The 14,936-nt window shown below is 28.4% G+C and overlaps 1 protein-coding gene and 1 long non-coding RNA gene across 3 annotated transcripts in view; one reads left to right on the forward strand and one right to left on the reverse strand.

The window, feature by feature from the left end:
• Nucleotides 1-2,424: 2,424 nt before the first annotated feature.
• Nucleotides 2,425-14,936, forward strand: part of LOC119676751 (contactin-associated protein-like 4) — a 60,211-nt gene continuing 47,699 nt past the window's right edge. For both annotated transcript variants that reach the window (XM_038088036.1, XM_038088105.1), the window contains exons 1-5: nucleotides 2,425-2,982; nucleotides 3,110-3,356; nucleotides 4,951-5,170; nucleotides 5,976-6,111; nucleotides 11,550-11,834. In XM_038088036.1, coding sequence (XP_037943964.1) covers nucleotides 2,436-2,982; nucleotides 3,110-3,356; nucleotides 4,951-5,170; nucleotides 5,976-6,111; nucleotides 11,550-11,834 — 1,435 coding nt within the window. In that variant the 5' untranslated portion in view covers nucleotides 2,425-2,435. The remainder of the gene's footprint in view (nucleotides 2,983-3,109; nucleotides 3,357-4,950; nucleotides 5,171-5,975; nucleotides 6,112-11,549; nucleotides 11,835-14,936) is intronic.
• On the reverse strand, nucleotides 8,287-8,909 carry LOC119677083. Its single transcript, XR_005252250.1, has 2 exons — nucleotides 8,660-8,909; nucleotides 8,287-8,516 (listed from the first exon to the last, which is right to left on the reverse strand). It is a non-coding gene; the product is annotated as an uncharacterized LOC119677083 (long non-coding RNA).

Genomic DNA, 14,936 nt, shown 5'->3' on the forward strand with positions numbered 1-14,936 from the left:
GCTTGGATTGTGTTAATCCTGGTAAATCATCCCAGTAATCCAGTAAAAGCGTTGATACTTACCAGTAAAGTAAAAATATAGTTATTTAAAGAAAACCTTTGAAAAAATGTTAGTCAAAAAAAAAATTTTTAAGTAATGTGTTTTCCAATGAAAGGAGGAGTCATATTAAAATAAAAAAAAATATAAGGAAGCATAAATATTAAAAACAAATAGTAAAACTCTGTGCAGATACAATCTAGTAAATATTTGACATAAATTTTTAATCTTCATACTTCAACAATGTGGTTTCTTTTTTAAATATTAAATGATAAAATAAAAATAATTAACTTTTGTTGTATTTCAGTTAAACTGATACAACACAGGTACCAGGACATCATTTGTTCTTTGTCTTTTGTACTGCTCCTTCTCATCTTAAAAACATAATTATTGTATTTAATGTAATATTTATTGTTTTTCTTTTTTTAACAAAAATAAAATAAAAAATTTCCTTATATTTTGTTAGTTGTTTAGATGGAAGGGACGAATCTCAATGTAAGTCTTTCTGAATCAAAAATGTTGTTCCGTTTCTTTAAATAGATTTCAAAGATTTTTAGATATCTAGAGTGGTATATTTTTTCCCTGTCTATATGATTATTCTTAGAATTTATATAATTCGTGAACTGTGTCACGGAATCTGCGATAATATAAGAAGATGATAAAAGAACAAATTACAACTTTTGAAAATACAGTGAGATGCATCAGAGATTTATACCCTAAACCTACATAGGTGAAATCTTGAAGTATTGTGTTAGTAGTTTGAAATTCGAAATAATGGTCATATACCGAGTTTGATATCACTGGAGAAGTAAAAATAGTACTTATCATTGCGAAAATATTGAAATAGTCTGAAATGTGAAACAACTTCCATTATTTTGTTTTTCAAGAAATCAAATTCTTAAAAGTATAAAGAAGTTTTTACATTAAATACTTTATTCAGTAAGATTCATTATCTCATCTATGCTTGTATATCTGACATAAGACTAAAAAGATAAAATAACATTAGCGATTAGCGTAACTACTTTAGATTAGCGGCTCAGAGATTTATTCAGGCCATTTTAAGCCACTTACTTACGCATGGTCAGACCTCTATGCAAGCCAACGTCTATCTGGTAACATTATCTTCTTCAGATATCAGTTTTCTGTTTAGAGTATTGCCTCTATTGTGGTGCTGCATCTATTGAAGGTTACACTGGCATTACGGTACTTCTGCGCCTTAATGCTACTTCTAACAAAATTAGTTGAGCTTCAATGTGTCTTGAATTTTCTAAAACTTTTTTTTTATGTGTTGATTTTTTTGTTAAATATGACGCGTCTTATGATGAATATAAAACTATAAGAGTTCGAACACTAATGGAGAAACAACAACAAAAATTTGATTAATTTATTGTTAATTGTCTGACCATACAACGCTTTTTCGAGTATTGACCAGTACTTATCATCAGTGATCTTATAGAATATTCTCATTCTTATTTAATTACTTTGTAATCCGTATATAATTTGTTGGACTGTGAGTACCATGTTTAGAACACGTGTTTGTTAAATTAGAAACGATGAGTAATCATGTTTTTCTGCAAGTATATTATATATTTATATTGTATTATATTGTTTAACTTTTTTAAACTGTTTAAGTATATGAAAAATACTATTTATGAATTAAAAATTAAAAGGACAGATTCTCGGAATTAGTTTATAAGTGACATATATAAAATTTTGAAAGTAGCATTTAAATATATTAAAAACAAACTATTATATATGAATATATGTATTATTACATATATATCTGTTATATATATAATATATATATATATTATTACATATGTATTAAATAATATCTGTTATTATTATTAATTATTTGTTAGATAACTGAAACTGTTCGATTATTCATAACATTTCTATCCCTATTTCTTTCAATAATAATGGAAACTTTAAAATTCGATTACATGATTTTTAGAAATGCAATTTTAGCTTTTCTATTCTATTCTCTTCTATTCTATTTACTCTATACTTTTTTATTCAACTTATTTACAAATCCATGTTGATTTTATTGCTCAAAGAAACAATTTCATGGCTAATTATAATATTGTAAATATATGAACCCAGAGCTAAACAAATATTTATTAAGAACTTTAGGTGCATACATATATGCATATTCCCATAATTAAATTGAGTAAATAAACTTATTTATTTAAAGCAAATAAACTGAATAAAAGATTTAATGTACTGAAGATAAATATTAATGTACAATTAAAAAAAAATATTTATCTATTATTTTCATATTTTATTTAAAGTTGAACGTTAAAGTTTAAATGATATTAACTAAATTTATTTATTCACTCAACTCTTTATACTTTCTAATTACAGTGACTTTGTAAATTCGTTCCTTCCCCTGCATTAAAATGTTGCAACATGCAGTGGCGTACATATTATTGCTCACTTTTCAACAGAGCTTAATCAGCTCAACACCCACCGGTACAAATTTACTACAGCTGCAGAGCAGTAACTTGAATAGTAATACTAATAATAATAGCAACATTAATATAAACTTAAGTCCAAGTAACAGTAATAACGCCATAAGCCTCAATACTGGCAGCATAAGTAATAATCTGCTACCAAACAATGGCAATCCCCCAACGAATATAACCAGTATCAATACCAGCAACATTCCAGGCAGCACAAATAGTAACATTGAATTAACGGGCACGGTAAACAATGCGAATGCAAATATTACAAATAGCAACATAGTAACATTGCCAAAGGAGAAGTTGTATGATAAATGCACCGGACCTGGTGATCCGGGTCCATGTAAGCAATATATCTATAAATGGCGTTATGAACCCTTAACGAATGAATGCACGACTTTCATTTGGGGTGGCTGTGAGGGCAATCCACAAAATCGCTTCAACACGGAAGCAGAATGTCTTTTTCATTGCATTGGCGCGCCACGTAAGTGTTTACATTTTTAATTTTATTTACAATTTTAACATTTTTTCTTTATTTTTCCATTTACATTTCCATTTTTACTGTGTTTTCTTTACTTTTCATTAATTAATTTGCTTTCTTAATAACGCAGACACACTGCCACCATTTTTGCAAACAACGACACGAGAGCCAAGTACAACTGAATCGCCAGTGTTAGTGCCAGTATATACTGGTGCACCCACTTACCATGGAGATTCGGATACAAGTCCAGTGCCGTTCGAACAACGTGGACCTGAACTGACGTTTGCTGAAACAGGTCAGGAAAAAACATTCGTTTTTGCCAAAAATAATACTTTTATCCAAATGGATGGCGACATTATACAAACATTTCAATTAAGGTGAGTCAATGCCGAAGTAAATATGCAAAAAACTGATTAACTTATGCCGGTGACTTGCCAAAGGATTTCGACGTATTTCATTCCGTCAATTTGGTACCGTTTTAATGCATCCACTTATTTCAATTCTTTCTCATGCTGTCCTTTCAATTTGCAAAATGCACGTGAGGTGGCATATCAATTTACGTATGTAAAAAAGCAAACACCTTTGTACAATAGTTCCTTCCTTTCAAGGTGTACTGCTTAAGAAATCGAGAAAATTTAAATAAGATTTTCCCATTAAATCGACTTCAAAATGTTTGAAAAATGAATTTTTACTTGTAATATAATATTGATGAAGCTCTAGGAGTAAACATGTAGCTTTAGTTAAATTTATAAAATTTTAAAAAAAATTTTCCCACTTTCATCTCTTTTTCTATTCCAAGATAGATTTCTTGTTATAGGATAAAAATTTTTATTTAAAATTATTTATTTATTATATATTTTTATATATTATATATTATTTAATCATTAATTCTGAATACGTTTTATTTTATCGACACCCTTTTATATTTTCACCAGGCTTAGGTCATTTATTTAACACTTAAAAATTATAAAAAATTAAACTTATTAATTTATGTTAAAATTTTTTTTTTATTAAATTTTTAAAAACTAACTATATTACAAAAATTTTCTAAAAACAAAAAAACAATCTGTATTATAAATATTTTCTAAAAATATAATAAAAAAAATAAAATTAACAAAAATTAATAAGTGTAATTTTTTTATAATTTCTGCGTTAAATAAACGACCCAAACCCGATGAAAATCAAAAAAATTATTTATAAATATGTATATGTATAATATAATTAAAACATAGTTATAATATTTACTACATTTTTTATTGTCGCCGATTACTCTACTTCTCTACTTCTTCCTAAGGGCAAGTTGGTTTAATATTTAAATAATGAATAAATAATTCATATATATAAAATTATTATATAAATATAATAATATAGTAGTTAAGATATAATAAATATAAAAATTATTAATAAAATTATAGTCAATTCAATAATCATACAATATAATACATCATTATTTAAATAATGACCATTATATATTGTGCTATTTCAACCTACACATATGGTAATGCTTAGGAATTTAGCAGTTAGAAATAATTTTTAAATAACTCATAATTTTATTTTAATTTATTTTGTTATAAAATTTTATAATTTTATTATGTAGAATTTTTATTACTACTAAGTTTCTAAGCAATATGTATAGGTAAAAATTCGAGAATCAAAAAACCTCCAAACGTCCTCTTTATTAATTTATAATTTTTTTTATATATCTCTATCAGATTATTAAACTTTATAAAAATAGGATACTTTTTTTAAAACTAAACCCTAACTTTAAATCAGATTCGTTTATCCTTCTAACTAAACTCTACTTCAAATCAGATCCAATTGTATTTCTACTTATAAAATATTTAACATTTATATATCATTTATTTCCCATCCCTTAAAGCTAAATTGCTCAATTTTAGAAGTACTTGCATATGAGATATATTCATGTTTGCAAGACAAGCTCACTAATGTTTTCAATTTTCTTTAATACAGACTTTGCCGTGAAATTTCATTTCAATTTCGTACACGTCTACCGCACGGACTGCTTGTCTATCATAATGTAAAAAATCCAGATCGAATTGATTTGGATCCATATGCATTGTATGTTATCGTTGAGAAAGGTCAACTAAAGGTGGTGCATGTATTTGGAAAACATTCAACAAGTGTAACTGTAGGTGAAAGCTTAAACCGAGATGAATGGCATAGTGTAATGGTAAGTTCACTGTAGTTGAAGGTATCAACATCAAAAATCTTAATTAATTAAAATTTTGGAACACAATTTAATTTGGATTCGTAAAGTACTAACAACAACTGTTGTTGATGTACTGTCAGTTGGAGGTGGAGCACTAAACAAACATATATATAGAATCAATGCATGATTTATTACCCCTCAATGCATGGCAGTCTCGTCAGTAGTACCGCCACCACAACCACTTTGAGCAATCATCATCAATAATGTTTGATATGGTAGTAGATTTTTCATGATTTTCCTTGCCTTTCATTTAATCTTTTTACGTGTATTGTTACTTTTTTCCAAATAAAATTCTATTATACGTGCATCGTAGAAATGCTCCCGAATCGAAGTGGTCACTAAAACGCTTCTACAAAAAGGCAAATGTTCATATCAGCACGGATGTGTCTGTCTGTTCATTTCATTTTTGTGTGCACTCTGCACAGACATTAATCTACGAATTTGCGCATACAGTTTCAGAGTCATATCAAACTTTATCCTTATGCTTTGTAAGAGCATTTGAATCTATTTCTCTATAGTTGTGAGGGCGAATGTACGGTAACGCTATGTCAGAAATCCTTATGAACTTTTGTCATTGCATTTAATTTATTTTCAAATTTCAAACATTTGATTTGTTTTTACTGTGGGTACTGCGAAAATTTATCACTACTATACACTTACACACGCACATCCCTAATACTTCTTTGGTAACTACACAAAATCATTTATATACTGTAGTATACACAAGTACATGTATATAACAATTTTTATATACTTATATACACAGGTACGCATTGATGTCCATGGTGCAAGATTAATTGCACGTGTCGACAATAGTAAGGAGGAAGTCTATTTACAGGGTTTAAATCATGACACAAACTATGGTGTATCAACTAATCTGCCATCTGTGGTATTGGTGGGAGGTAAGTAACTACTTTCTTATTTTCACTGATACATGTGCTAAATTTAAAAAACATTTAATTTAAAATTTTAGACAAATTTTAAGAAAATAGAATAATATAGAAATAAAAATATAAATTTATAAAAAAATATTAAAAGTATGAACTCTAAAATGTTACTCATACGCAATGAGGTCTTCTTAAAAATTCACTTACCGCATAGCATAAACTGCATACACCGTTTGAAATATCTAAGCAACCATCTTATGATTTAAGTTATATTAACATAGAGTTTTTCTCCTTTTTTTATTTTTGTTTATTTTTTTTATATATATTATATTTATTTTGTTTTTATTACATTTAATATGAAAGAATTTTTATATATATTACTGTATATATAGTATATATAGTATATATATATATAGTATATGTATGTAAACAGTGAAGTATGCACTCAAACGAGTTTGCATGCAGAGGGCTAGCGGCGAGTATTGAGTACAAGAGAAGAGTAGTCGTCGATAAGCTGGTGAACTTGCAAGAGGTTAAGCGGACGTCTTTGCAAGAAGTTAAGCCGATGTTATATGTCAGTGGTATATATTTTTCGATTTAAATTGATTAAAATTTCATTGAAAAGTTTTGATATATTAATAAATAATTTCTAATTTTGTAAGCTTTGTGAAACTAGCTTTTGATATATTAATAAATAATTTCTAATTTTGTAAGCTTTGTGAAACCAGCTTTTGATATATTAATAAATAATTTTCTACATATATATAGTATATATAAATATATAGTATATATATATATATATATAGTATTATATAGTATATATAGTATATAGTATATAAAGTTTAGAATTTTTAATATTTTAACATTTTTTCATATATTAATTTAATAAATCAAAAGCTTGAAAATTTAGATGTATAAAAAATATTTTCTCTCAAATAAATTGATTGCACCATGAGATGTGAGGCAAGTGGCACCCCGTTTTGGAATCATACATTGTACACGTCGAATTTTAGTCATGCTTAGCGTTATCAATTAACGGTAACTGTATAACTATATAATACCATCATAAAGAGCATGTCGATCGACTTAAATCCAAATATAACAATTCTAGCATTATTTAGACCCATTATTGCTAAAGATGATTTCTTCACGATATATAGAGTCGCTCACGAAAATCTCTTTATACCTAATATATTATATTTGTGTGTTTCAAATGACTAAGTTGTTTAAGTTCTTGGATGAACTGAATTTAAAATGTCATAAAAGAGTCACAAGATAAAAAAAGAACTTGATTATAGGTAAAATCTGATTGTTTTGAATTTTTATCCATATTCTGGTTAGCAAAATCGATTTTTTCAGCAATAAGCATCTAAGTTTTATAGATAAGATAAGATAGATAAAATGGAATTGATTACAAATTCTCATTGCACTACATTTTTATCCATACTTTGGTTTACAATGGTTTTATTTTCAGTAAAAAGCTTACGAATTTTCAAACACAGCTATTTGCTTTACTGTGAATAATTAGCGTTATGGGTCGATTATGTAGATCAAAAACTTCACATAACATATTAAACATTAACCAAATAGATTCATTAGCTTCGTATAGAATATTAACAAGTAATTTGAACAGTGTAATTGACTATCTTTTCATAGTGATTTGACTAGTAATACTGAACTATAATCCAATTTTAATAAGAATTTAAAAATAAAAGCCATCATGAAATTTAGTACGTTTTTGATGAAGCTGTATATATTTAATATTTCACTTATATATTCCTTATTATTATCTTTTATACATTTTTATTTATTCTATATTTTATTGTATTTATTATGATGTTCCTATACATTATTAGAACATCAATTAATAAATACATACGACTAATTAATTTGAAGATACAGAGTTTCTCTAATTTATATTCCACAATAAAAAATTTTTCAATCATTAGTAATTGCAATTAAGTTCCTTTATAACAGGTTTTAGCTCAAGTCCAATACAAACACGTCTAGCATAAAATATTTATGTACCAGTTCCTTTGGTGACCGGCAACAGCAGTGCTTATAATCCAAATTCGTATACGACTTAACATCAGCTTAAAAGTGTCGATGTCCGATATAAGTCGACAATAGACAATAGACAATAGATCCAACTCATCCGACATGTAAATATGTATAAAAATATTTTTAGAAAAACATATGACGATCCCTTAGTTGATGTTCTACAACAGATACATGGTTTCTAGGAAACTCAAAATGGTTTGATCTTAGATGTGCAATTGCTTCAATGGTTGGAGAATTGTTCACCCAATATATACAGATCATTGCAACTAATAAGAGAGATAACTGAAAAAATTTATGGATGAATTCCAAAATTGCAAAAATTAATTCCATTATGTGCGCCTAAAATTTGTTTGATTCTTCTAAAACAAAGAAATAAATAAAAATTGATAATTATGTATGGATTTATATTATGTATATATTTCGTAATAAAACAAAGAAACGGAATTGTATTAAATATCATTACCTATTCCATTATGTGACGTTAGTACTATGTTATACTCACCAGAAAGTTGATGTAGTCTTCTATTTGTTATTATGCAGCACAGAACAAACATTCACTAGATATACTAAGTAAAAAGACGGTTCCAAGCGTAACATTTGTTTGGTAGATTCTGAACTTCATTTAAACAAAGTATAATATTGCAATAACAACTTTACTTCCTATAATCGTTACAACTGTTTATTAGTAATATTTATACATACGCTAAATTTAAAAGCTACATACGTTCTTCAAAAAATTTTAAACACTACTTAAATTTTTTTAAACAAATTTAATTACAATATAAAAGTCATGCAGATACGTTTTTTTAAATATTAACTAGCTTACTAAGTTATGAAATTTATAAAACTTGTTTCTATTTATAAAAAATATGGTTCATACTTAAGAAAACTAACATACATAATATTTTTTAGCTAGATTTTTATATAGCTAAAAAGTCTTTTTGAATGCATGTTCTTCTGAATTTTTCAAAAAGTTTTGGGAGTCTTACATCCAACCATTTATTTCTTGTGTGAGATGTTGTAGAGTGAATTGATGAATAGCGTACCCTTATACATAAGAATGGACTTAAAAAAGCCAAACTTACGATACAACCGGAACTTTTTCCAGTACCAGTAAACACGATTTGGAGGGGCTCTGTTAGAGCAGGCCCAAACTGGCTTTATGTATCTCTAATAGTCCAATGTTCGGTATGGATCCATATTATTTTAGATATTTTTTCCTTATTTTTTTGGATCAGCTTTTGATATTCCAAAATTAGAATATCAATTCTAATGTTTTATTTTTTGCGATATGTAATGCAATCTAATATATAAGTTAGTGTGAGACTTGAACTCACTAAAGTCACCTCAAAATCCAAAAATTAGCTCTTTTGGGATCACCTATTTGATATTTTGTCAAGAGAACATCCCGAGCACAAAGTTCAAACATCTGTTTTTTATTGTTATCTATTCTATTGACTCCATTTTGTCGTCTGAATATTTTGAATTGGCAGAATCAAATGAAACCAATCTGTTACTCAAATAATACATCAACTTCTTCTCTTTCCTCATTAAGTATCAAATGTAGTGAACTCATTATAAGTCAAAAGATGGGGAATAATATACCCTTTTTGACATATTTCTTAATACCCATATTTGCATCAATAGCATTAATATGATTCATCGACTGATGCGCGACCAGATGCTCACACCTTTAAGAACTAACTAGTTCCATTTATATTTATATAGATGACACATGCAGTTCAACAAAATATATATGGACTATAAACTAATTAAATATGAAATCGACCATTTGGAACAGCGTTGTACGGTCAGCCAAATAAATTAATAAAAATTTTGTTGTTATTTCTTCATTACTGTTCGAACACTTCTATTTATATAAAGTTTTCTTAAAAATTAAAGCATCTTATGTTAAGCTATAAATGTACTCAAATATATAACATACTTAAAACTGTTAACATTGTTTTAGAAAATCTAAAAAAATACTTTGATTCCAGTAAAATATAGTATAGTATTTTATTTTAAACTATTGTATTTCATATGTGTTTTTAACACATATACATAGAATTTGCTACACATATATAAAAATATTTTCTTTAATATTTTTCTAAAATGTTTTAATGTGATCTTAGCGTGTTTCATATTTTCATTCAATTTGTATTCTTCGAGGTTTTGCAATACATGTGGCACGCTATGATTGCATTAGCAGTTCAATCTCGATGTATAGTATCTATAGAAGTGCTGCATAGTTGTTGTTGCCGTTCAAAAATTGCTGCTGATGCTGCAATTGTTATTTAACCAAAACTTCCGAACTTAAGCATTATTGCGTATGTGTACGCGTATCAAATGCAAAATGAATTTCAATTTAGGTGTCAATTCTGTACCGACTTCTACTCATTTTCCATTGAATTTTGCACCTTTGTGTCAGGACTTGCTCGCAGATGTGTTGTAGGTGTGCTTTCATATTTGTGGGTGAATTGAATGCATTCTTTGTGCATGCGTTTGAAAATGTTTGTCCATAAATTCGAATGCAATTCAATTTTCTCTGAAATATATCAATACTCGAACGGAATATTTAAAAAATAACTTTTCAGTTTGCCGAATAGAAAACTTTATGAGAAGTTGCTTATATTTTCTGAAAAGTCCTTGTAGGTGATTGATATTTTCAAATTTGTTAGTAAAGAATAGCAGTTTATTTTCCTATATTACTGTAAATTGAATTCTCTTTGTACAAAATATTTTAAAAAATATTGCTTTATTAAGGGCTAACTTTATATTGTCGACCTAAACAGGCATACATATTCTAAGTATTATTTTAAAAATATCAAATATTATAAAAAATATTAAAAGAGATAATAATTAAAATTTATAATTAAATTAAAATTCAATTTAAATATATTTGTAAAAAAAAAATGATATTTGTATATAAAATGATAAAAACACCTTAATTAATTTCCATTTTGTTTTGTCATGCAGTGCGTATGAGTAACATTTTATGTTGCTGTCTTAAAACAAAATAATTCGTCTGAAATTGTTTATTTAATGAATATAAATTATTTTTACTTTGCTTACCTTTATTCATATGAGATATATTTTTAATTTATTTTACTTTTATTTTCTATCTTTCTATTCTATTTAAAATTTAATTAATCTTCATTATGGCGGTCATTTCATTCTAATGTCACATAAAACAACAACTACTGCAACAAAAACAATGAACCTGTTACAAACAAACAATACATGGTTAAATTTTTGAAATTTATTCAACAACAAAAAATAAATAAAAATATAAAATAACAAATTTCTTAAACAATAAAATCCCATGATGACACCATAATGTACCGCACCACATTCGAAAAATGTTTGCATTGTTATTTGTGTACTAACAAAAGGACTGTCCTCTGAGGAAAAACTGCATGGCGTCAAGTACATAATCGAATCATTTGTTGGTTGTATACGCAATGTTGTGCTCCGCTCGGGTAAAGCAGCATCCGATTTGCTGCCCATAACACCACTGGTGGCCACAAAGCATGAAAATGTAAACGAGGGCTGTTCCGATAAATGTTATTCAAGACATAATTTGTGTTTTGTTGGTTCAAGATGTATTAATCACTACTCTGGCATATCGTGCGACTGTTTCGGTACACACTATGAGGGCGAGCACTGCGATATTTACAGTAAGTATTTAATATTGAGTACTTAAAATAAAATGAAACAATATATTAATATAAATAAAATATATCAGTAATATATTCTTATATGAATTTGAAATATTAGATAGAAATGCAGAGCTTTACAACAAGTTTAGGGCTTATATTTTAATATGCCCTAACTATATTAATTATAAAATTTGAGTTATGATTGTGTTTATTTATTTATTTACCAATTTGTTTAATTTAGAATTGCATTTTCTCAAATCAAATATAATACATTTTTCATCAGGAAGATATGCTGTGCTTCAAAGCAGAGTTTAGAATCGGAATTTTTTCCGTTCCGGTTTTTGTTACGGTTCAAAACAAAAAAAATCGGTCTGTTCCGATTTTCGTTCCGACAAAAATATCGGTTTTTTCGGTATTCATTTTTTACTTCGGTTCCGGTTCTAAGATCCTATTTTTTCCTGTTTCGATTTTCGTTCCGTTTCAAAACAAGAAAAAAAATATATCGGTTCGATTCCGATTTTTACTCCGACAAAAATATTGGTTTTTTTTCAGTTTTTGATTGGATTCCGGTTCGAAACATTGCTTTAAAGTGTACTTTTATAAAATCATCTAACTTTTTTATTATCAGAGTTCAACAGAGCTCTCATTAGAGTATATCATCCAAATATTCACAAACGCTATTGACACTAACTCTCATTTGATCAAGCAAAGAAGTGAAAAAAATGTGATTTGTTGATTTTATTAAAAGTCTTAAAGTCTGCCTGAAAATCACTAGATTTATTTAATTGATTAAAAAAAACAAGAATTTTTAGTTAGTTAGTTGTGTTGAAGGGAGGAACGAGTCCTCCCCAATTAGCTAAAAAACCGTTTTGAATCCACAAATCTCGTAATAGTGGGTAGTAGAGGAAGTCAAGCTAGAACCAGTCATAAGCATTTATAAAAGCAAGAATCTGGCCAATGCTAATGCCGAGTTTGTTGAAGAAAAGGGTTGTCAGAAATTTAAGCTTAGTTCTGGCCAAACTTGGACATAGACACATCAGGTGTTCTAGTGTCCTTTCTTTGAGAGCTGTAGACATGCATTGCAAGAGATATCACAGAGTAGGCCAAGTCTAACTCCATGTTGTCCTATGGTCCAATGCCTAGTAAAGACAGATATTAACCTAGATAACTCTGATTTGCTTCTGTGTATTAGGTCAGACGTTCTGCATTTAATATAGATTGGCCATGTAGCCCTGACCTGACTGCTAAGGTGCCAAGGGTCCACTCACTATTTGCCTGTCGCAAAAAATGGTCATAAATCAGCCTAAGACCGTAGCTGACAGGGGTAGAGATTGAAATAGGGTCATGCCCCACAATATTAAAATGCCCGGAAACCCAAACTACTGTTACCTTGGACCTCTCACTTAGTGCGTTGATAAATTCCTTACATTTTTGCACTAATTTGAATGACATACAGATAAGGCTTTAATAGTTGCCTCGTTGGCAGTTGGAATGTAAACTTCTTTTCCGTAAAAGTTCATGTTTAAAGCAAGAGCACGCGTTTTAAGGATGGTGAAAATTTTTGCCTGATATATTGAGGTGGAATCTAAAAGATGGTATGATTTACTAATCATTAGTTCCGTAGAAAATAGCCCTGCTCCAATGCTTTTATCCATCTTAGAACCGTTGGTATAGATTGCTGTCTTTCCTTAAGAATTTTTAGCTCGATTAAAAATCAAATTTTCTCATTTCAAAATATTTTTACTATGTCTTTCTTTTCTATTTGCGATAGAATTTCTACCAGAAGATAAAAAAATTTTGTAATTTTAATTCCAATGTATTATTTTAACACATCAACATATTTTAATATTTATTTGTTTTCAAATTTTCCATATCCATTTCTATTTACGAAAAATCGTATAAATCAGTTATTTAGATTCGATTAATTGATAAGGCTTCACTAAAATTTATCCGAAAATGTATTTTTGTGCATTTAAATTTAATTGTCAATTTCGTTGCGTTATCGAACACATTCGACCAATTTAACCATTCATTTTTATTGCATTAATGCAAGCCAGCAAATGTACTGGACAAAAAAAAAAGAATTTACCAAATTTGCCAGTCGTAAAAGCTTGACATGCAATATATTTGATATTAGACAGTACAATAAACCTCTCCGCCCATTACTCTACTGAAATTGCATATGTTTATTTAAGTCATTATGCATTTAAATACATACAAACCCATGGTATGTATAATGAAAACGTAACGGGTATTTGTAAAATTTACTGCGGCATTTTGTTTGAAAATTATGTCCAATTCACGCTTTAAATTTGAAATCTAAAATGAAATTTGACACAAGCCAATAAAAGTAACACAAACCAGAACGAAGCAATTATCAAATTTCTATATTCAACAAAATGAAAAATATTGCTCAAACGATTTCATTCACAAACAAATTCATAAAATCTAACTCGCAAAGTCAAATACGAAAATGAATTGACAATGCATTTATACTCGTAAGTAATTACATACAATTTTATAAAATCATATAACTATAACTGCATATATGCAGCAGCTACACTGTAATGTATATATTTCATCTGAGCATGGAAGTATACAGATATATAGTTATATATATATTATCCGCTTATCGCAATTACAGGCACAAATTGCTGAAAATTTTACGCATTTTTGACACGACATACACGACCAACAAAACAAATGCAGAAATGCTGCGCTGGTAACAACATTAGACAGGAAACATCACTATTAAGCGGAAGTGGTTGTTGCATACACGAACATATACTTAGACAAACAAACGGGACATCATCATCATCATCAAAAAGACACTTGCGCCAGTCACTACACTACGCCATGTGCTAGTGACTATGTCGAAGGATTTCAATTTTGAACTGCAGTTGGAATAAATGCAGAAGCAGCAACATTTTTGCATCGCCACCCACCCACACAGGAGCTACAAGGCTATTGTCCATATTTCCATACTCATAGCACATGTCCTCGTTTGCACCATTTTGTGCATAATTGTTCCTTTTTACTATTTTAATTTTTTCGGACATTAAATTTGCTATGTGAATCAACGGGAAAATCTCATGTTGACGTGCGTCGCCGGCAGGACGA

The sequence above is a fragment of the Teleopsis dalmanni genome, chromosome 1 (assembly GCF_002237135.1).
Source record: "Teleopsis dalmanni isolate 2A chromosome 1, ASM223713v2, whole genome shotgun sequence".
Taxonomy (NCBI): Eukaryota; Metazoa; Arthropoda; class Insecta; order Diptera; family Diopsidae; genus Teleopsis; species Teleopsis dalmanni.